Source organism: Diospyros lotus, chromosome 3, assembly GCF_014633365.1.
Source record: "Diospyros lotus cultivar Yz01 chromosome 3, ASM1463336v1, whole genome shotgun sequence".
NCBI lineage: Eukaryota > Viridiplantae > Streptophyta > Magnoliopsida > Ericales > Ebenaceae > Diospyros > Diospyros lotus.
In genome coordinates this window covers 9,978,749-10,001,393 of record NC_068340.1, presented here as the reverse complement: position 1 = coordinate 10,001,393, position 22,645 = coordinate 9,978,749, and the positions used below count along the sequence as shown (strand labels likewise).

Sequence of the window (22,645 nt, the reverse complement as noted above, 5' to 3'; positions counted from 1 at the left end):
CAATCGTATGAAGTTAGTTTAGTTGACTAAAACGTAACTTTGGTAGACCAAGAACTGTTAAAATTCAATTGATTTCTAAAAAATGTGTTACTATAGGCACCTATGGTATCTCAAAGATGTATTTTTTGAATTAATTGGCTACAATAATGTTGATTTTTCTAGAAGCAAAACAGATAAAAATGTACTAGTGACATATATCAATTCTTGTGGCCTAAGTTGCACGAAAACGCGTTTAGGACGTCGTTTCAGCGTTTTCGAACCGTTTCCCGTTTCGAAAACAATAAAGACGGCCTAAAATGATTTTCGGGCCATTTCTGTAAATTAGAAACGTTTGGGAGCCGTTTCGCAATTTGCTCAAATTAAATGGAAACGCGTTTGCAACAACGGCCACACCCCGGCCGAACCCCCATCAGTTTCCCTCTCTCTTCTGGTTCCTACAAGTTGCAACAGTGGCCACGCCCCACGCATCCCCAAGGTCGGTCCCTTTCTCTTTTTCTTCTTCGGGGTTGAGCCACGGTTCTGCCAGCGATCGAGGGAAGAGGACAGAAAGTCGGATGTAACGTCGTTGGGCTCAGATATGACGACGAAGAGACCGCCATCGGTGAGGAATGGGTTCGTCGGGCCGCCGACACGAACGGGGTCATTGTCGACGGACTCGTTGGCGAAGGTCCTCCACTCCAACGTCTTGTTGATGGAGTGTGATTCCAGCACTGAACCGCACTCCAAGCACACCGTATCCCCGACCGAGTGGTCAAACACCATCTCCGTCGCTTTCTTGCAGTCCGAGAAGCACGCATCGGCGTCGGCGTCGCCCATTGGATTGCGAGCATGAGCAGTACGCAAATGGCAGACAGCCAATTGGGGCGTGTTTGGTTGGAGCCTTGGAGTTGCATGTGTTTTATTTGTGTTTTATGTTTTTGTTTAATTATTGTTTGGTATTTTGTTTTTAATTTATTTATATCAAAATTAAATTAATTTTATGGCACATTACATATTACTAAAAATAAATTTTTATATTTAAATTATTTTTTATAATTTATTATATTTAAAATTATATTTACAAAATTTTTCCTATATTTTTTAAATTTACAATTTATCCTGAGTTTCCGTTTCCTATATTTTTAGAAAAATACTGTTTCAACGTTTTCGTTTCGTTTCGAAAATGTATTATTTTCCGTTTCCGTGCTACCTACCTTGTGGTCAGGGCCGGACTTTCCATGAGGCGACTGTCTCAAGGCCCATGGAAATTTCACAACTTAGGGGCCCATAAATTGAAAGTGGCCCATGGAAATTTCACAACTTAGGGCCCCATGCATTTTCCGCCGACCCACCCTCTTCTTGTCTACAAATATCGCGACCCTTCTCCCTTCTTCTCTTTCGCTCGCTGCCCTAGCCCTACCTCTTTGGCTCCGTCGCGCCTCGCCCTAGCCCTCGCTCTCGCCTCTCACTGCTGCTCCGTCGCCGGTAGCTCATTGCCTCTCTCTCCTCTTGCTACTTCTCGCCCTCGCTTTCTCGTCTCTCGCTGCTCGATCGGCGATCGCTCGTCCTTACTAACTTGCCTCGCCCTTTTAGCCGATGGCTCGCTACTCAGGCGCTCGCCCAGCAACCATCGCCTCTCACTGCTCTGCTCAGTCGCTGGCTCGCCATCGCCCTCCGTCGCTCGCCCTTGTAGGTTGTGGCTGGTGGCTCGCTACCTTTCGATTGCCGATTGGGTCATCAAATTCAGTCTTTCAGGTCTACTTCTTAGATGCTCTAACTCCAGATATGCTTCAACTTTCAGCGGTTAGTTGTTCCTTCATTTCGTTTCATTTATGGTAGTATCCTTCATTTTGTTTCGTTTATGGTAGTTTCTAATTGATAATTTAAAAAAATTTAATTTTATTCTTATGGTATAAATATTTATTTATTTATTATATTTTATTATAAAAAAATAAAATTTGAATGTACTATACAATTTAGGGCCCATTTTCACATCTCGCCTCAGGAACCCAAAAACTTAGGTTCGGCACTGCTTGTGGCACTCTCTTATTTTTTGATTCAACAAAAAACAAATCTCAGTAGCATTATCAATAGCTAAAGGTAGAATATAGCACTCAAAAGCTATTATGCTCAAGCACTATGGATATCAAATGGAAGACTATATATGATCTAGTATATGACAATATCACTATTAATCAGATATGATAATAGAAGTGCAATACAACTAACTAAAAATCCAATATTACGCTCTAGGCTAAAGCACATCAAAATCAAACATCATTTTATGAGAAAACATTTGTAAAATGGAGAAACTAAACTAGATTATGTGAACACAAGCAATCAATTGACATATATCTTTACAAAGCCATTAAATGAATATTAGTTTTGCAAAATTAAAAGAGAATTGGAATGATAGTCTATTACAACAATGAAAAGATTGAAATAAAATACTCTAGGGAAAGTTGGTCGATCAAAAAAATGTTTGTGACCAACCAAACACAGGAAATTAAGATAAACAAATTTCAAGTCTAGCCTTACTAGTGAAGTTTGGTCGACTAAAGATCATTAACTAGTCGATCAATCCTGGAGATCAAAAGAACTTTCAATTTTTTTGGAGGACTTTAGTTGATCAAAGATTAAACTTTGATTAACCAATTATTCCATAAAAAAATACTTCATAACTTTTTAAAACTCTTTAGTTAATTAGAGAATTCCATCTGGTCAACCATTCCTAAAACCTAAGAAGAAGTTAAACGTTTTAGACAAGTTTAGTCAACCAAAGTCAAAGTTTTGTTCAACTAATGATTCAAATCACTCGTTTCAAATATTAACGGATCTTATTTGTGGATCGGATCCTATCCATTTATAATATAAAACCCTAAAATCTCGTTTCAATATCTAATTTCTTCTTCTCTTTCTCAAAACCCTAGTCGACCATGATGATCTATCTATTGATCATCTTGTCTATCAAAACCAACATTGAAAGGAAATAAAAATTTATCAAAAAAGTTCAGATTTGGGATGAAAACGTATTTTGACAAATTTTTGGGGTTTAATGAATTTTTCCAAACTAGTGAGGATCAATCTAGGGAACCTAGACTCACAAGGATCTTTGTGTTATTTTTCAAAAGGCAAAAGGCATGGTTGCAAAGGGAAAAGTGGTAGGGGAAACAAAGATGAAGGGCCTAATTGCAAATTTTGGAAGTTATAATGTGAACATTGCACCAACTTGCACTGCAATACTATAATGCCAACAAGTCTCTGCTAGCCATCATAGCTAGATAAGGCTAGGTCATAAGGCAACAGATGAAGGCTTGGGGAAGAAGAAAAGATATGGAGAGAGAAAGAGGCTTCGCATGAAGGAGATGTCAGATCCAGACCAGGCGAATAAAAAGCAGACGGTGTTAGGGATGCACAGCAAGCAAAAATGGTGGTCATTGCCATGAGGACCAACGACGGCAGCACCACGACATCACACCGAAGGTAGAGATGCGGTGGAAAGACAGAGAGAGAATAAAGAGACAAAGAGAGGGGAAGTCTAGAAAGAGAATGGAATATGTGGGTTTCCAAGAAAACACGGCCAATTTGGGTGGGGATTCAAAATATTTGGACATTCAACTTATCTCAAAATATTGCGACAATTTGGAGTTGTCAACCAAATTGTCAGTGTAGCATAATTGTTTGACACTTTGGCTGATAGGTTGACAACTCCAAATTGTCATGATATTTTGACACTAGTTTATCACGATAAGTTGAAGGTCCAAATATTTTGAATCCCTAGCCAAATTGGTCGTGCTTTCTTGGAAACCCACATATCCCCCTCTCTCTCTCGACTTCCCTTTTCTCTCTCTCTCTCTTCACCGCATCTCCACCTCCGACGTGATGTCGCAGTGCTATTGTCGTTGGTCCTGACGACAATGACCACCATTTTCACTGATCCAAGCAGGTACATAAGTCTCATTGAACGCCGCGACAAACTATGCCCATGTTGGGCCCTCATCTCCAAATCGTTGTCTGGTGGTCTCCCACCATCGCTCAGCATCACCTCGCAACAGAAAGGTCCCCAGTCGAACCCTATGGGCCTCTGCACAACCTATAGATCGCAAATGCTTCTCCACTGCCAGTAGCCAATCCTTGGCCTCTATCGTGTCGGCGCCTCCACTAAATTCTGGTGGACGTAGGGCCATAAAATCTTTAAGCAATGCAGCACCAGAACTATCCCCTGCTCCCGGCGTACCTGAATGTGATGCCTAGGCCGTAGCGGTCCTACCATCATAACTGCACTCCTGACGTAACTGTGATGCCGCCAGTATGTCCACAACCCGTAGGATACCTGCCAATGTCTCCTGCATGTCCGGAGGCCCTGGATGTCTCTCATCTCCTATACCTATCGCCGGTACCTTAGGAGTAGGAACAAGATGCCCTCTACCTCGCATCGGCGGTCTACCACGACGTGCGTCCATGAGTCCTATATAACCAAGATTAATTAGAACGCATTTTGAAATGACAGACACGACCTAACACTCTAACTCTACCTAACAGCCTTGGTGTATAGTTACTTGTCCCCCAAATTGACTCAATGACTCTCTAATACCAACATTGTAAGCACCCCCGCCCAGATATCCCAACCACCCGGTCTATCCGAATGAAAGCGCTTACATAAAGGAAGAGAAATAAACACAAGACAAAATGCCCTGGCATGCATACATATAAAAAAAAAATACAATAGCAGAAGCAAAACGATATACATGCATACCCACAACTACCCCGTTAGAACAGCGGTCAAGGAGTATATAAAAAATATACAGACACCTGTGCTAACAAATAAAAGATATAAGGAACAACCCGGCACAGTCAAAAATGAGAGACATAACTCCTAACAAAACATCAGAGACAACGGAGGCAAACTAAATATACACCTACCGACACAGCTGGCTGCTAAGTGGAACGATCCTCGCCCTCGTCCTTCGCTTTACCCTTACCTGGAATGATGGAAAGTAAGGTGAGTCGCAAGACTCAGCAAATTATAAGAAAAGGAAGGTTGTACAGTAAATAGAGGAGATCACCCCAACACAGTCTCGCACGTACACACAAGTCATGTGACGCAACAATACAATAGTGCAGCATAATAAAAGCAAATACCGGTCCTTAGGGCCCACATAAGACACCTGGCACCCAAGTCCCATACCAACCTGCCGCTGTCCTAAAAGGCAACATAAATCTCCACAAACCTGGGCACGTTGTCCCGGGTCGGTACTCCCGTCACCCGTATCCATGTCAATACTCCCGACACCCGAGCCATAGGCTCCCTCGGAACGGTACTCCCGTCCGAGAACTAATAACTACCAGTAACCATGCAATGGACATAAAAATGCAATGGCGTAGTGAGCATCAACGTGATACATGGCGCCCATACATCCAGGCATCAGGCTATGCTCTACCCATATAGTAAACCACACGCAATGCATATGCCCGTGCTGGATGCATCATAACCAAGCTAGGATGTCTATGACCAAGCATACCAGATCATGAAAACCCCAACATGCAGCCCATACCCATGTGCACGCCAAAACATGCAACAAGAATAAAATGATACCAGTCATGCTATAAACACGTAACGGCAGAGCCAGTCAACAGTGTTTGGCACCGGTCAACGGTCAGTGGATAGGAGAGACCAGCCGACGGCCTAAGATAGACCGTACAACCGTCACTCCGTCACCGAACAACCGATCCTTATCCCCACTGCCCAACCGCTCTAGCCTATAAATAACTAAAATCTATAATAATGCCCGAACAGCTAAGAACCTAACCCCGAGTGAGTACGGCATCATTCCCACAGGATTGGGGGTGGCATAAACCCCCGTAAGCAACCAACAAATAAAACCCTCGAGACTAGTTTAATAAATTAAATTTTAAAACAAACCGTTTAAAATTCCATAATTTATTAACAGTCGAAACAAACGAAGGGAGGTCAAATAAATTGACAATGAAAGAATCAACAAGGAGGGTATCAAGAACTTGCCTTTACGAAGATATCTTTAGGCTCGTTTTGGCCAAGCGCGGTAAAAATTATACACACTGCAATGTCCAAATTATTTGCCAAAATTAACAAATTTGGACTCTAAACGAAATTTCGACCGTACAGAATATTAATTACTAGCTTCTCTACATACCTGGCAAATTAAATCTTGAATTAAATTTGATTTAATCCAAATTTCAGCCCCAAAATCTCCTAAATTTCTCCTGCGTGCCCGTTGCTTTTCTCCCAAAATGTTTGTTGTTTCTGTTGCATTAAAAATGCCCGATTTGGGCTTTAAATTCTTGCAAAAAGGAGCGGAGGAGAGGGCGCCACGTGGCAACGCGCGGGCCAACCGCTAGGTGGCCACCGCCTCAATCAAAACGACGTCGTTTCGGACGCCTTTGGCTGATTAAAAATCAGCCAAAATTCCAGCCTCGCGCGCCTACCCACACGCAGAATCAAACCCGCGTCCGCTGCCTGGCCACCTCGCGCGTGACCGCTCGCGCCCGCACCAACCTTCAACCTATATATGCCTTACATTATATTTGAAGTGATTTTCGGCCCTTTCTGAAATTCGCACCAGCACCCCCTTATCTTTTGAACTTCACACTGACGCCCTCTTAATTAATTACATTAACACCCAAAACTTATAAAAATCCCACAATTTAATTTATTTCAATTTTTTCTTATTCCAGAAATATTCTAAAATAACATAATTAATTATCCTAATTTCTTATTTCCTTAAAACCACAAAAATTACTATTTTTTAATATAATTAAATTAATTTGCCATTTACGGGTCGCTAGAATTGTCTTGTATAATTTGTTCTTAATTGCTTATTTGTGTCCAAGTGTGGACAAATTATTTGTAACATTTAAATTATTATTGAGAATTGTATAAGTTTCCTAGATCCGTTAAAATCTAGGTAAATCTAGTTTCCAATATGAGCTAAGGAAAAAACCTTAGTGTAGTAATTGTCTAGAACCCATTATAATCTAGGTATGTATCTAGTTTTTAAGGTGAGCTAGTGTTGAAACCTTAGTGATTTTGATTTAGTTGAATCCCAATGGTGGTTAGATCTTGGGAGAGTGGACTAGGTGTGTGTGAAAATACCGAACCACTATAAATTGTGTTATGTCTCATTGTATTTATTTTTATTATATCTTGTGATTTACATTTATTATTAATCTTAAATATAATTTATTATATTTATCAAATATATATTTTTCAATAAAATCATTAATCAATAATATTTATTAAAATTAAAAAAAATTAATCACTCAATTCACCTCCCTCTTGAGTGGCCATACCTTAAGGGACCAACAATTAGTATCAGAGCGGGTCCTAAAATTTTGTGATTATTAATCTCAAATCTTAGGATAAGATCTTATAATGGCCTCTTATTTTAGTCAATCACTAGGTGATGTCTCAATCCCCTCTAGTTCTCCAATGCTCATTAGAAATGATTATGCTTTTTGGAAGATTATGATGGAATCCTATATCATTTCCATAAGCTATCTTTTATGGAAACTTGTTAGGGATGAATTTTATCTATCATCTCAATACGAGAAAGAATTGTTAAAGGAAGACCTGGGAAAAATAGAAATGGACCATAAGGCAAGGTATTTAATTTTTAGTTCTTTAATGTCTAGTAAATGTGAAAAATTGTCTTCATATTCCACATCTCATGAATTATGAAAAGAATTGGAGAGAATTCATGAAGGAACCAATAATTCTAAAATAAGTTTTCTTATGTCTTAATATCAAATATGTAAGTTATGGCTTAGTGAGACAATTAGTAATTTGAATGGATGGTTCGAAAAAGCCTCAAATATTTTTAGAATGTTAAGGAAAATGAATGATAATACTAAAGAGTATAATGAAAAGAAAACATTAGCATTCAAAGGTGAGGAGAAAAAGAAGAAGGAAGAAAAAATAGGTAAGAAATCAAAGAGAAATGTCATTCACGCGTGGGATATGGATGATTCTAGTAAGTCATTCTAATCCAACAAGGAAAAGGCACATGTATGCTTTATGGCTATGGAAGAAAATGAAAAAGAAGAAGATAATTTAGAGTTAGAAGAATTACAAAAAACATACGAAGAATTATATATAAAATATATATCTATTAAGAAAGAAGTAAAAATAATCAAGAAAAATCATAAAGAAGAAAATGAAAAATTAAAGAGTGAAATAAAGAACTTAAAAGAAAAATCACAAGAACTCAAGAAAGAAAATGAAGATAAATTAAAAGATCAATTAACTAATCTTCAAGAATAAAACAAAATATTAAAAACTCAAAATAATAAACTAATAATGGAAAAGAATGCAATAGAGAAAAATTTAGCCACATTAATTTCAAAAAAAAAATTCAAAACCCAAACCAAGGTACAAAACACCTAAGAGAGAATGGAAACAATCTAGATGGAGACCTTAACCTAAGAGAAATAACATAGTACAAATGTGGATACCCAAAGGGGTAATACAAATAATGAATGAATTAGATCATAAAATTTTAAATGTTGTTCCTCATCCACATACATCAAGAATAATTAAATTATTTTATCCCAATGAAGAAATATTCAAAGGACCCGTCTATAGATGGGTACCCAAACATAAAACGTGATCTTATCAAATATATGGATATGCGTGAGGATCACAATGGGAAACAAATTGATATATGGATAAGTGGATGCTTACGTCACATGACTAGTGAGAGATCTATTTATAAGATCTCACTTCCAAAGATGGAAAGTTTGTCTCTTTCCAAGATAATGCCAAATAGTAAAGAATGAGGATATTATTTTTGTGGCATAAAAGATATATTAGATCATGTAAATCCAAACCTAATCAAGAAAATTTTGATCTAGTTGTTAGGCTTTCTAAGAACGAAATATCAACCAATAAACCTCTACAACTCTTGCACTTAGATCCATTTGAACCCACACAAACTAGAAGTTTGGTTGGAAAACATTATATGTTGTAGTAGAAAATTTCTCTAGGATTATTTGGTTGTGCTTTTGTTTTCAAATGATAATTTTTTTTCAAATCTTTAGAAAGAAAGCTAAGAAAATTAGATGATAAAATTATCTCTCTAAGACGAGAATAATTTAGGTATGCTTCCTAAAAATTATAAATTTGTGCAAAATCATCCAATAGATCAAATAATTGGATAACCAAGTCAAGGTATAAGGACAATATACTTTACAATGTGACCTTCATATCTAATGATTGAGCTAACTTGCATAGATCAAGTCTTAGAAAATAAATTTTGGATCAAAGTTGTGCAAGAAAAATGAAGATTGAAAATTAGTTCCAAGACCAAAAGATTTTTTCTATATTTGGAACACAATGAATTTTCAAAAATGAATTAGAAGGGAATTAGGGATAATAAATCTCTTTTGGTAGTTTAGAATATTGAAATAGGGAAATTTGTGCAAATTTCGTTTATGTTCTTAAAAAAAATATTAATAATAAATAATAATAATAACAATAATAATAGAGAGGAGAAGAAGTCATCGTCCTCACCCATCTGTTCTCTTTCTCTCACTCTCTGTCTCCCGAAATTGATCTTTCTCTTTCTCTCTCTCATCGCCTTTCCGTCGTTCTCTTGTTCGTCGTCTCTCCTACGTCCTTTCATTTGTCGCCTTCTTAGCCGGTAGCCATCATCTCCCTCATTTGCCGCTGTCTCCAGCGTCTCCTCGTTCACTACCTTCTCACCCGTCATCTTCCTCATTCGCCACAGCCTCGTCGTCGTTGCGGCCCCCAAACCGACCATCGCTGTTGCTGCCGCCCAAATCCGTGCTCGCCCAGCTGTTACTATTGCAAAGATCTACACCTACCACTGCTGTTGTTGTCGCCCAAACCTACGTCAGTTGCTACTCCTGCTTGATCGGATTCAAAGTGAGCTCATTTTCATTTGCATTTTTTGTTCTATCTTTGTGATTATTTTTGTTAGGGTTTCATAGTAGTTTGTCCGTCTGTCTATTTATCTAACCCAATCTATCAAGATCTATCCAGTCCCAACATCCAACCAGATCTACCTAGATCCAGTCAAATCTATCTAGTATCCAGATCTAGTTAAATCTAACCAGGTCTACCTAGTACTTAGATCAGGCCAGATTTAACCATTCTTTTAAAAAAAATAGAAAATCATGTCAGGACCCGATTCTTCGTGCGGTGCCTACAAAATATTAAGAAGAAAATGTATCATATCATGCGTATTTGCCCTTTTCTTTGTCATGAAGAAGGACTTACTGATTTTGTAGCTACCCATAAGGTTTTTGGTGCCAAAAATGGCTCAAAGCTATTGGACCAACTTCCGGTTAGTGACCGTTATGGGGCTGTTGCTACACTTTTGTATGAAGTTCAAGCTAGGTTTCAAAATCCTATTTATGGATGTGTATCCTATATTTTCTCCCTCCAACAACAAGTCGTCGATCTTCAATTTCATCTAATTTTATTGGAGGAATTACTATTTGCAAACTCTTATACAAACTCTCTCAATGTTTAAAATTGGTTTCACCCAGAAACCAATTCAAATCCATATTATGACAATGGATCTTTTCTCGTAGATGATCCAAACCCTATTTGGAATTTTGAAAACCCAATCATCCAAGAAGAAAATGTGTCATTTCCTTATTTTCAAGAGACTAGTTTACAACCTTACTCAGTCAAAACTAGTAGCAGCCAATGGTCATTCCCAGGTGATATAGATGAACTTGGATCCGTCGTGTTCGGCAACCATCATCAACATTGAGCATCGACAAAATCCAAAGCTATCAACGTGGGTTAGATTACTACTTTGTAAATTTTGTAATGCTAATATATCCCTTGACTATACTATGATTATTTTCTTTGATGTTGTGTAATCTTGAATGATGCTCGATATAGTTCTCTCATGAGCTATATTGTTTATATATCTTTATTTTCTTCGTTAACAATGTATTTTTGATTATGACAAAAAATAGGAGAAGAATAAGATATTATGAGATGAGAGATTATATGTATGAGAGTGTGAATTGTATATTATTTTTGCACGGGGGAAGAAAAATATATTATGATATTTTTTCGTGTATGTGAGGAAATAGTATATCTGAGAGATATGACATCAAGCAAGTGTAATCAAGACATCAGATTTGACAATCAAGTTTGGTCTTTAAAACTCTTAAAAATTATTTTATCTATTAAGCTATATCCAAAATATTTTTATACTATTAGTATTTTTGAAAGAGATAGCTTATAAGTATAAAATTAAGGGAGAGTTCAAAAATATTTTATTACATTAATCACCTCATAAATCATTTTTTTGTCATCATAAAAAATTGGGAGAATGTTGAACCAACTTGCTCATATTAATTAAATTTTGATGATTAACAAAAATATTTTTATGATATAAATGTATTTCTTTCTCATATAAAAAAATAAATTTATTTTGAATTAAAAGTAGGTACAAAGAGTAAATTTATTTTGAATTAAAAATGGATTGTCTTTAAACATGTTTCCTTATTTTGATCATTTATGTCTCAAAAGTTTATGTTTGAATTTTTATTTATTGATAAATTTTTTTATTACTTATGCAAAAAATATATTTATTTTGAATTAAAGAAGAATTACTTTTAGATATATTTTCTCTTTTTTATACAAAAAGTAAATTTATTTTGAATTAAAAAGAATTAGTTTTAGACATATTTTCTCTTACTCATACAAAAAATAAATTTATTTTGAATTAAAGGATATTACTTTTAGACATATTTTCTTGTTTTAATAATTTATGTCTTAAAAGTTTATATTTGAATTTTCAAATCTTGATTTCTCATACAAAAAATAAATTTATTTTGAATTAATATAAGACATGTTTTCTTATTATTTGAGAAAGTCTAAATATTTTTTGAATTTCAAACTTTATATTAATCATTTCTTTAGTGGCTAAAATGCTTATAAATACCCTCAAACTCATTTTTTGAGTATCCAAGAACTTCCATTACATATTCAAAGCACCCGAAAGCTTTCAAACGCTATCAAATAAAACATCCAAATAATTCGAGGCTCTCGAAGTATTATTGCACATCCATCAAAAAGCCACAAGGCAAGAGAAGAAAAGTTCTTCAAGTCTTCTTCAACAAATCCGAACTTCTCCATTTGAGGTTACAAATTTATTTATTTATTTAAATATTATTACCTTATATAATTTGTTCTTAATTGTTTATTTGTGTCCAAATGTGGACAAATTATTTGTAATATTTAAATTATTATTAAGGATTGTATAGGTTTCCTAGATCCGTTAAAATCTAAGTGAATCTAGTTTCCAATATAAACTAGGGAGAAAACTTCAGTGTAGTGGTTGCCTAGAAGTCATTGTAATCTAGGTGTATATTTAATTTTCAAAGTGAGCTAGTGTAGAAATCTTGGTGATTCTGATTTAGTGGAACTCCAAGGGTGGTTAGATCTTGAGAGAGTGGACTAGATGTGTGTGAAGATATCGAACCACTATAAATTATGTTGTACTTTATTATATTTATTTTTGTTATATCTTGTAGTTTACATTTATTATTAATCTCAAATATAATTTATTATATTTATCAAATATATATTTTTCAATAAAATCATTAATCAATAATATTTATTAAAATTGAGAAAAAATTTAATCACTCAATTCACCTCTCCTCTTGAGTGGCCATACCCTAAGGGACTAATAATAATAAATTAATTATAAATAGAACTCCTATAAATGTAGGTAAAATTATTATAAGTTTACATATGTCACAGTCTATTCATATGAATTATTACAATTAGTGACAATTTCAGCCATGTCCTTTTTGTGTTTTTGATACGATGGCAACTTGTCCCCATTGACATTTCATTGCTTTTAACATCACACCTGGGATGCCCAATTCCCTTTTGAAAGATAACTTTTTTTTTTCTAAATATAGCATAATGCACTTCAATGGTGGCTTAATCATTTCGCACCGGTGCCTGGTTACTTTTGCCCTGCATTATTATTATTGCATTCTAATTGAAACAAGGTTAAATTGTGCACATATTTGGTTGTTATAAATATAAACATTATTTTCTTTTTTTTTTTAATGTCTGATTAATAAAAGAAATGTATATGTGATTTTTAAAATATTAAAAAATACACACTATAATTCAATAAAATATGGTGATTATAATGAACTTATACAATTAATTTGAACCCTTTTTATATGGTTCTCCTTCTATTAAGTTATCGTTACACATAAACAAGTGAAAACTTAATTTGATTCGAGGTAGAGAGCCTAGTGAATAAAGCACTGCTTGGAGAGATATGGATAGCTACGAGCGAAATAGAGGCGATCATTCTCATGGCATTGCTTGGACTTTATTTTTTTTTCTAAAACCCACATATTTTTGTTGTATAATCCTTAGTGTGTGCTATTTAACTAAATCATATTTTTTAAATTTTACTGTTTTAGTTAAGATGACTTCTAATTTGAAAATTGGTGAAGTTTCAATCAACTATTCTATCTCTCGTTAAGGAATCGTGTGTGGGCATGGTGTACTTGTTTGGTGCTATACATCATGAACTAAGAGTAATCCCGGAAGAAAATTTTTGAGGTGTCGATTCTAAAAGGTAATTTGTTATCTTATAAATAAAAAAATTGTTAATAAGAATGAAATTGATTGTTGGATGGTTTTGTGAATAGGATGATTATAAATGATTTTAATGAATCGATAATGAACGCACAGTTTGTAAAAAAATATAATGTGAAGTTCTGTTGAATAAGTTGAAATATAACATGACATAAATAGTTGAAAAATAGATAATACTATAAAAGCAAACGATGATTTTTTAACAAAAAGACTTAAAAGAGAAAAGAAAAAATACTAAAACTTGAGAAAGAACATAGGTCTATAATAGAAGAAAACTTTCAATTGAAAATTAAGTTCCAAAAATATAGGACCAAAGAAAATAAATTTGTTAAGAGTTTAATAGTGTTAGGATTGAGTTATTTTATATTGATTTTATAATTGATGAAAAAAGAAGGTAATAGATTTAGGTATTTGATTTTAGTATAATCAGTGTATAAATAATTGTTAGACAGAAAGCACATATGTTGTTTGGTAACTAAGTATTTGTAACTTATTATTATCTTAATTAATAGTATGATAAATAATTATCCTAGTCAGTGCTAAAATCTTAACACAATTTTTGATATTTTGGTATATTTGAAATCAGAACAAGCATTTCCTTGATAAAATTTTTGACAGTGCTATTATGTAGTTTTTTTTTCAAGTCATTCTTTGCCTTTATAATTGTAAATGATTTTAAGATGCTTGATTTTGCCATATATGGAAAACTATAATCATGTCTCTGTGCCCTTATAGAAATTAATGTCACTTTGTTGTGTCCAAAACTAAATGAATGAAGAACTTAAAAAACTTTAGTTTGTATTCACCAAACTATATGAAGATACCATATTGTTGTGTTCCACAATCAATTGAAATTTATATTTAACCGGCAAAGCAAGAATTTAATGACCTTTTCAGAATTACTAGCCAATGTTTGCATGTTGAAGAAAAACAAATTCAAAACTTGGCCTTGAACCATCAAGCCTCACCACCAATACACATTTATCTTGCCAAGCCATATACATAAACCAAGGGGAACAAACACTAAACCAAAATCTGATAACAGTAAATAATAGGCATAATTAAGTCCATATACACATTTATCTTGCCAAGCCAAAGAACATAAACCAAGGGGAACAAAAACCATCACAAATAATAGGGTACCTAAACATGTAGTGCAGCAGCAAAAATGAAATTCACATGTTCATATGCAAGGGCTTCAAAGAAATTGATAAAGTTACCAGTTGAATTATAAGGAAAGCTAGCATTTACATAGTTAGCTTCAACTTGCAGGTTCCAACTCATTTTGGATATGTCTTCTACAAACCATGACTACAGAAAATCAAGAAGACAGCCACCTAAACCTGACAGACCCAGAAATGCAAGGCTTCAGCACTCGACAATTGGGAAGCAGGTCAATGCAGTTCATTTTATATATTTCTGCAAGTACTTCAGTGAAAACACCTGCAAGAGACTAAAGATTTACATCAGAAATTAAAAGTGTACTCAGTTCAGGAAAGAATTACCAAGAAGAGGAAAAGTACAACCATACCAAGTCCACTAGATTGATGATCCCATCGTTAATGGCACAGTATATTTTGAAGCTTTCTTTCAGGACCTGCATGGTTGTCAATATGAATCTCAAAAGTTTCTACCAAGCTGACTATAAAAGATCAATACCTTCTTATGAGGTCCATCTCCATGACATAGTGGTTTTCATCAATAGACAAAAGATAAAATTGACATTGACCTGAAGAAAGAAAGCATTGATTAAATACTTTCTAAAGTTATATTCAGGTGTTTGTGTTGCAGGAGTGAATCTCAAATCTAAATGGTTTGATGGTATAGTTCAGTTCAGGAAGACAAGTAAAGAATTTATGTATTGCACGAAACAGAGAGATTTTATGTATAGTTCAGTTCAGGAAGATTATGATCAATTGACGAATTAGAAACAAAAGTGGAAATTGAATCCAAAACCAAAGAGGAATTGGGTAAACCCAAGCTTTTAAATACAAGTTTAAAAGATAATTAAATCAATTTCAACAGAAAAAGGGGTAGAAACCAAATGAGAATGTGTAGAATCAGTCTTTTTTTGGTTTAGATTAATAGCTAAAAATCAAAGAGAAAGGGAAATTGACAAAAAATCTATTCCATCTTCCCACCCCTAACTAAAGCCCTTAATAACCAACATCAACCACTTGACAAAAAAATCACAGATTCAACTTATACAACTTATACAAGCATATTCAATTAAAGAAGCAATAAACACCATCTCAATGAGTGAAATTTTAAATAACAATATTCTTTAAAACGGTCACTACCAAACCATTTTGATAGCATTTTTATATAACAATATTCTATAGAAAATATTATTTTCATGATTCTTGATTCCAGCCTAGAATGTCCCCAAACCATCGTAAATGGTCACTGCATCTTTCCATTTGATATTGTCAATGAGACTCAATGCATCAACTCCCACACAAAAGGTAACTAAAAGAACTAAAGAAGGACAAAGAGCACAAGGAGAGGATCCTGACTGGTTGACAGACATGCAAATTTTGGGAAAACTCTTTCTGCTCTCTTCATATTCAGGCAGCTGCAATGTTGCAATACATGAAAACATAGTTAGAGAGTATTTATTCTAGCAAGTACTCAAAAATCACAAATGAAAAGTCAAATAGAATTAAAAGGAAGAACATGGAATAAGAAAATCTGGGGAAACTTGTTTTTTTCAGAAATACAGGGAACATATATACAAGCATATTCAATTAAATAAGGAATAAACACCGTCTCAATGAGTGAAATTTTAAAAAATACAATGATCTCAAAAATCTGTTGAGTTGTCATCAGGCTGTCGGTGGGGCGGGTTCATTGGCATAAAAGGATGAGCCATGCCAAAGGTAGGCACTCCGTGAGCAATATTCCAAGTTTGATAGGGAGCAGCCTGTAGCGAAAGAGATTAACTACAAAAGATGCACGCAAAGCCTAGGATATAACCTAAAAGAGATTGTGAAAATTTTAAAAAATACAAGTTATAACCTAATCTTATCCAAATACTTACCATCAAATGTTGTGCGTACGAGAATGGTGTAAGCGTGTGATACTGTGCATGTTGTGAAAAACCTTGATTGAATGCTTGAGTATCTTGAACAATGTTTTACTTTGGTGCCTTGCCTTCATTTGATTTCGAAGATCCCACCTAGGCATCCAACGAAAGTAACAACCATTACAATCGGGAATTCGAGCACAACATCTTGCTTTGAGGTAAGTAAAAAATAGATAAAAACATACCTTCGTTTTCTTGGTATTTCTTTCCAATGGGCCCTTCTTGCGAAACTTCTTAGGGGCTCCCTTTGTTTGCGAGCATCTCGGATCAAATATTTGACCGCTTGAAGCTGTTGTTGCCCCTCCACAATCAGGGACTTGTTCTTGCACACTATGTTGAGCATATATATGACTACCACAACTCGAATTCGCTTTGGATGTGTTCAATGCATTCAATTGAGATTGGATCCACTCCATAGTTGCTCGGGTTCGTTCTTCATCATCTGCTACCAAGTCTGCTACCTTAGCAAACGCACTACACAGTTCATCGTATCTTAACTGGCTAGGCGTACTAATCCAACCATTATAATTGATCTTGACCCTCATGTAGGATCTACTGACATCTCTCTTCCATCGTCGTAAGATATCTCTCAGGAATTGATCTAACACCATTTTGGATCAAAACTATAGTAGCATGTCTGCAAATTATTCCCTTAAACTCGAACATGTGACAGCTGCAAGCAATATCACATTTATCTTCCTCAAAAACAACCAAATATTTTTTTTGCTTCACTATTTCGTCAAATATGATATCTTCTCGTACCTCGTACCTCGTACCCAATAGTCCCTCCTTGGTAGACACAATCGCGCAATATATCATCCCAGTGAACTCTTCTTGAAACTCCTTGAATTTTGAGATTATGTACACTTCCTGAAAATATCATACTTCGATGCACATGGGACCACTTGAGAAAATGACTTAACGTCGGCTTGAAACTCCTTTTCAATTTTACACCTCATTGCTCGCTCATATTGTTCAATAAATTGCTTCAATGAGGTTTTCGAGTGTACATATCCATCGAAGAATGCGTTCATACCCTTATTTCGTCGCGTTGTTGACATATCTACCCAAAAACTAGTTTTCAAGAAACATGGGACCCAACGGCCTCTTTCTCTATAAAGTCCAGACAACCAATCATTGTCATGCAATTCATATTTCTCAATCATTGAATTCCAAGCTTTTTCAAATTCTCTAGGACTTTGTGATTCATACACCGCATCATGTATGGCCGAAAAAATATAAGCCTGACAACTATGGTTTCCAAATTTTACAGGCAACTTCTTTAATATATGCCACAAACACCATCTATGCTTCGTGTTAGGAAAGACTATCTCAATAGCATTTTGCATAGCCTTATCTTGATCAGTGATTATTCCTGCGGGAACCTGATCCTCCATGCACTCAAGCCATCTCCTAAACAGCCACACAAAAGTCTTGGTGTCCTCATTGAAAATTATACCACATCCAAGCAATATTGACTGTCCGTGGTGATTTATACCAACAAATGAAGCAAATGACATTTCATACCTATTGGTTAAGTATGTGATGTCAAATGTGAAAACATCGTTAAATTCCTTGTATGCTTGTCTACACCTATTATCAACCCAAAAGACGTTTTTTAATCGGCACTCTTCGTCCAAATCCACACTAAAGTAAAAACTCGGACAAAATGCTTGCATTTTCGAAAAATAAACTTGAATAGCAGCAGCATCTCCTTCCCCAAGTCTTAACCTCCCCACCTGATTAATGTAATTCCTGCAATCATTTTTCACAAACGTCAGGTTCTCATATCCACCAGCTTCAACAATAACTAAGTTATAACTTTTGTGTAATGGAATTCCAGCTATATCATTCACTTGAAGCTGTCGTTTCACATGTTCGCTCAACTGCCTGTTACATCGATATAACCTAGATTTGGTTGGACTTGTTTTATAGTTATGCTCAAGATGGACCATGCTTATTTGCCATGTTCCTAAAACATCTGAACATGCTGTCATCCTAGCTTTACACCCTAACTAAATAGTTGGTTGAGGCTTTAGAGAGGTGCTGGCTTTAATATTTCTTTTGTCTTCTCGACTACAAGCATATCCCACATGTCGTACCACCCCATCATCACCCTTCTTCAAATTCCTTCTTTTAACAGGAAAATCAACATGGTAAGCATACCTTTTATAAAATTCGAAAACTTCATTCTCATCATTGAACTTCATTCCAACCTTAGGGACAAAATCACTGTCTTCTCCTGGAAATTCGTTGTTTAACGTAGGACACTCATTATCTTCTATAATTTCCTCATTAGCAATGAAAGTTTCCTCATTATCTTCGAATGATTCCGCAAGCACAATATGATTTCCTGGATCAAAACAAGGTACAATCATATGAGAATTAGCTATATAATTTGCATTATCATAGACATTCTGTTTTTCTTTGTTTTATACGGCTGTATTCTAAGGAAGTTGTGCCAGATTTGGGAGAAAAAAAAACAAACATACCTATGTCACTCATTTTTCATTTCCTTCGTCTTCTAAAATAGAATTGATTATCTGCAAGAAAATTAGAAAATAAATTCTGTTCACAGCAACAACTCACAACAAATTCAACAACAAAAATCTATTCACATAGACAAACCACAACAAAAATAAAAAAAAATCAGAGCAACTAAAATTTCTGTTCACAGGAACCTAAACAGCAAACTAATCACAGCAACTGTAAACAGCAAATATCACAACAAAAATACGTTCACAGCAAACCTCTAATTTGCAGACAAACCTCTAAGATCTGAGTATTCTAGAACAAGCAAAGAATTGTAGAAACATCACTAATTTATTCTTTGATTACAGGTGGCAGAACGCATTCTGTGTCGTCACCCCTTTAATGAATCTAAGAGAGCATATGTGGTGCCACAGCGTGTTGAGGAGCTTCTGAAGTGTTACTGGCCAGGGAAGCCAGGTGAACCTTGGGGTATTAGTTTATATGGGCATTCAAAGATTGCCCCAACTAAATGCATAATTTAGCTCTCTAGTCCTTAAATTTCTAGGAGCAAATCCTGTGTGAGTTGACGTCCACTTTTCTACATTAAAACCCATCATTTATGGTGCTTCATTTTCCTTACCTAATGGCTAATAGGGTTTGGGGCTTAGTCTGCATCAATATCTTGGCATCTTTGAAATTAGGTGTGGCATCAATATCTTGACATTTCTCAACATTGTTGTTTTTTCTGCATGAAGATGAAGCTAGAGTAAAATTACCACCTCTCAAGGAGATCAGGGAGCGCTGCATCAAACAGCTGGAGCAAATGTGGCCAGACCACATAAGGAGATTGAATCCAACACCATACAAGGTAATTAAAATTACTTACCTCTTAATTGCATGGTTTTAAACTGGGAACAACATCCTGTTGCACTTGATTAGCTGGCGAGTAACTAAAACCAATCTTTCAAAATTCCCATCTGGGCAGGTTAGTGTAAGTGCAAAGCTCTACGACTTTATTCATTTCCTATGGCTCAATGAAGCACCTGTCGGGGAGTTATTCTGTATTCATTTAGGTTAGTGTTAGCTATTCTAATTTCAGAGCAAGCAGAGTATTCTAATTTTTATTTAGCATCACTCATGTTAGCTAACATTGCTAATTTTTAATTTTAACAACTATTAAATAAAAATAAACATTAAATCTAGAATAAATTCACAACTGAACATAATATCAGCAAAATGTAATGCCAAATAAAAAAAAAATTGAATTTCATGAAATCATATTGTGCGTGAGAGAGGAAGGAATACTAACAGCCACAGCTAGCAAATGTCGAATGAACTGAGAGAGAGAGAGAGAGAGAGAGAGGGGATTACTTAGAGCGGGAACGACAGGCGGCGACGGGAGAGGGAACAACCGGCGGCGAGGGAACAGGAACCACCGCCGGCTTGATCTTCTGGACTTCCGACCAAAAGAGGAGCGAGCGAACGCTGACCAAATCTGGCAAAAACAATATCGCAGTGAAGGAGATCTCAGCAAAAATTGGGGCGTCCCACAGAGAGTGAGAGAGAGAGAGAGAGAGAGAGAGAGAGCGCACCTTGCAAAAGCCGGCGACAATGGTGGAGTGGCGTCTCAGCTTGAAAAACCAGGCGGCAATGGTGAAGAGAACCCTATCTATATTCGTCGACAATGGGTTTTGGGGGGGGGGGGGGAGAGTGAGGATGAAGATGAAGATGAAGGCGTGGGCGGGCTTTGCCAATATTGACAGGCGTAGATTTGTAATTGCAATTAGGGATATATGTGTAATTTCATTTTAGATTGGGAAAATTCTATCCGTAACCATAATTTTTACTTTCCGTGGCCAACTAAGTAAAATTTTAATTTTTGCTATTTACAATCAGACTGATTACTTTTTATAATCATCTATATTCTAAACATATCTTCTAAACATTCATCCCTCAAAAGATAGTCCCACGCACAACAAACTTTCTTCACATCACTTATCACATCAAACTATCTTTAGACCATTGTCATTTCGCCAGAGTCACTTGCCTCGCCTGCCATCTTCGCTGGAGTCCCTCGCTTTCTCGTCGGAATCACATAAGCCAAGCAAGAAAGATTTAGGGAAATTCTATTTGCAGCTAAGTGTGTTTTGCTCTTCGCAAGATAATATGGTTGTCCATCATCGCACTCGAAGATTTGGGAGCTTTGAAAGCACCTAAATCCATAATTCCAGGAAAATATAATTCTCCCGAACCCATGAATTCGGGAAAAATAATTTTTTTTGAATCCACATATATATGTATGCATGTAATATGAAGTTATTCTCATAAAATGTTGTTGCATTTGACTGGGTTTAACCATTTGTAATTTTCACATTCTTTCATTTGGAATAATTTATATACAAAATTATTATATATATATATTTATAGTTATAATATATATGTATATAATAATATACTTATAATAATATATATACTTATATTATATATTGTATAATATACTATATTATATAGTTTCTCCCGAATTCATGGGTTTAGGAGGATGCAATTCTCTTGAATTTATGGATTATCCCTGAGTTCAGGGAACCTCAAACTCCCTAAAACTTGTTGTTTTGGGGGTGAGGGGTTCCCGAATCCAACGATTCGGGGAACTCCTTACCCCCCGAACAACGAAGTTCGGGGACCCTCTAACCCCCCGAATCTCATTATTCGAGGAATTAGGGGTTCTTCGAATCGCAGGGTTTAGGGAACCACTTACCCCCCGAACAACGAGGTTTGAGAAACCCCTAACCCCCCGAATCTCATTGTTCGGGAGATTAGGGGTTCCCTGAATCGCGAGGTTCAAACTGCTATGTTATTATTTTTTAATTAATATTAAACGTAAATCTTGTATTATCTTAATTTTTTAATTAATCCTAAATAATGCAATCTATGAGAATTTGTTTTTAAAAAATATTAATAATTTGTGTGTTTTAGAAATATTAATAATTTATGTTACCTCATTTGTTGTAAACAGTTGAATAGCATCAAATGACTGTTGAAATGAAAAAAAAAATTATGTAAATAAAAAACATAAACAGTTTGAAAACATTGTTCAAATAATAATTAAATGAAAGTTGAATAATGTATGGTATCTGATTGTTATTAAATGGTTCAATAGCATCAAGTGACTGTTGAAATGAACAAAAATTATGTAAATAAAAAATATAAATAATTTGAAGCAATGAAATATCCTAAATCATTGGATTCGGGACTACTTGACTCCCCCGAACCAAAGGATTCGGGGCATCCTTGAGTTCCCGAATCTTTCGGTTTGGATACTTAAGGAGTCCCCGAATCCTTCAATTCGCGAGGTATCAACTCCCCCGAATCCAAGGATTCAGGGGATCCTTCTCTGGTCAACACTCCAAGTGTCTCAACACTTAGTTCTCACCTGTTGATGATAAACAAAATTAGAAATA

At 35.5% G+C, this 22,645-nt stretch overlaps 2 protein-coding genes across 22 annotated transcripts; both read right to left on the bottom strand.

Annotated features, from left to right (window-relative positions):
- Positions 1-354: 354 nt before the first annotated feature.
- Positions 355-816, bottom strand: LOC127796821 (transcription initiation factor IIB-2-like). Its single transcript, XM_052329221.1, has one exon. It carries the CDS (start codon positions 814-816, stop codon positions 355-357), a length of 462 nt encoding a protein of 153 aa, XP_052185181.1.
- Positions 817-14,804: 13,988 nt separating this feature from the next.
- LOC127798225 (protein FAR1-RELATED SEQUENCE 5-like) lies at positions 14,805-20,943 on the bottom strand. Of its 21 annotated transcripts, XM_052331658.1 has the most exons (10): positions 20,780-20,938; positions 20,559-20,682; positions 20,074-20,246; positions 19,828-19,932; positions 19,208-19,258; positions 18,882-19,068; positions 16,901-18,470; positions 16,671-16,808; positions 15,162-16,553; positions 14,805-15,073 (listed from the first exon to the last, which is right to left on the bottom strand). In XM_052331658.1, exons 5-7 carry the CDS (start codon positions 19,218-19,220, stop codon positions 17,573-17,575), a joined length of 1,098 nt encoding a protein of 365 aa, XP_052187618.1. In that variant the 5' UTR covers positions 19,221-19,258; positions 19,828-19,932; positions 20,074-20,246; positions 20,559-20,682; positions 20,780-20,938; the 3' UTR covers positions 14,805-15,073; positions 15,162-16,553; positions 16,671-16,808; positions 16,901-17,572. The 21 variants fall into 21 exon arrangements, with proteins under 21 accessions (XP_052187618.1, XP_052187600.1, XP_052187606.1 ...); XM_052331640.1 differs by having other exon boundaries at positions 16,901-19,068; positions 20,780-20,943; XM_052331646.1 differs by lacking the exons at positions 19,828-19,932; positions 20,074-20,246 and having other exon boundaries at positions 15,162-15,359; positions 16,147-16,205; positions 16,397-16,553; positions 16,901-19,068; positions 20,780-20,943.
- Between the last annotated feature and the right edge of the window lie 1,702 nt (positions 20,944-22,645).

Excerpts from the sequence above, each read along its gene's own strand:
- LOC127798225 (XM_052331640.1), bottom strand. The coding sequence starts at position 18,712 with ATGACAGCATGTTCAGATGTTTTAGGAACATGGCAAATAAGCATGGTC.
- LOC127796821 (XM_052329221.1), bottom strand. The coding sequence starts at position 816 with ATGGGCGACGCCGACGCCGATGCGTGCTTCTCGGACTGCAAGAAAGCG.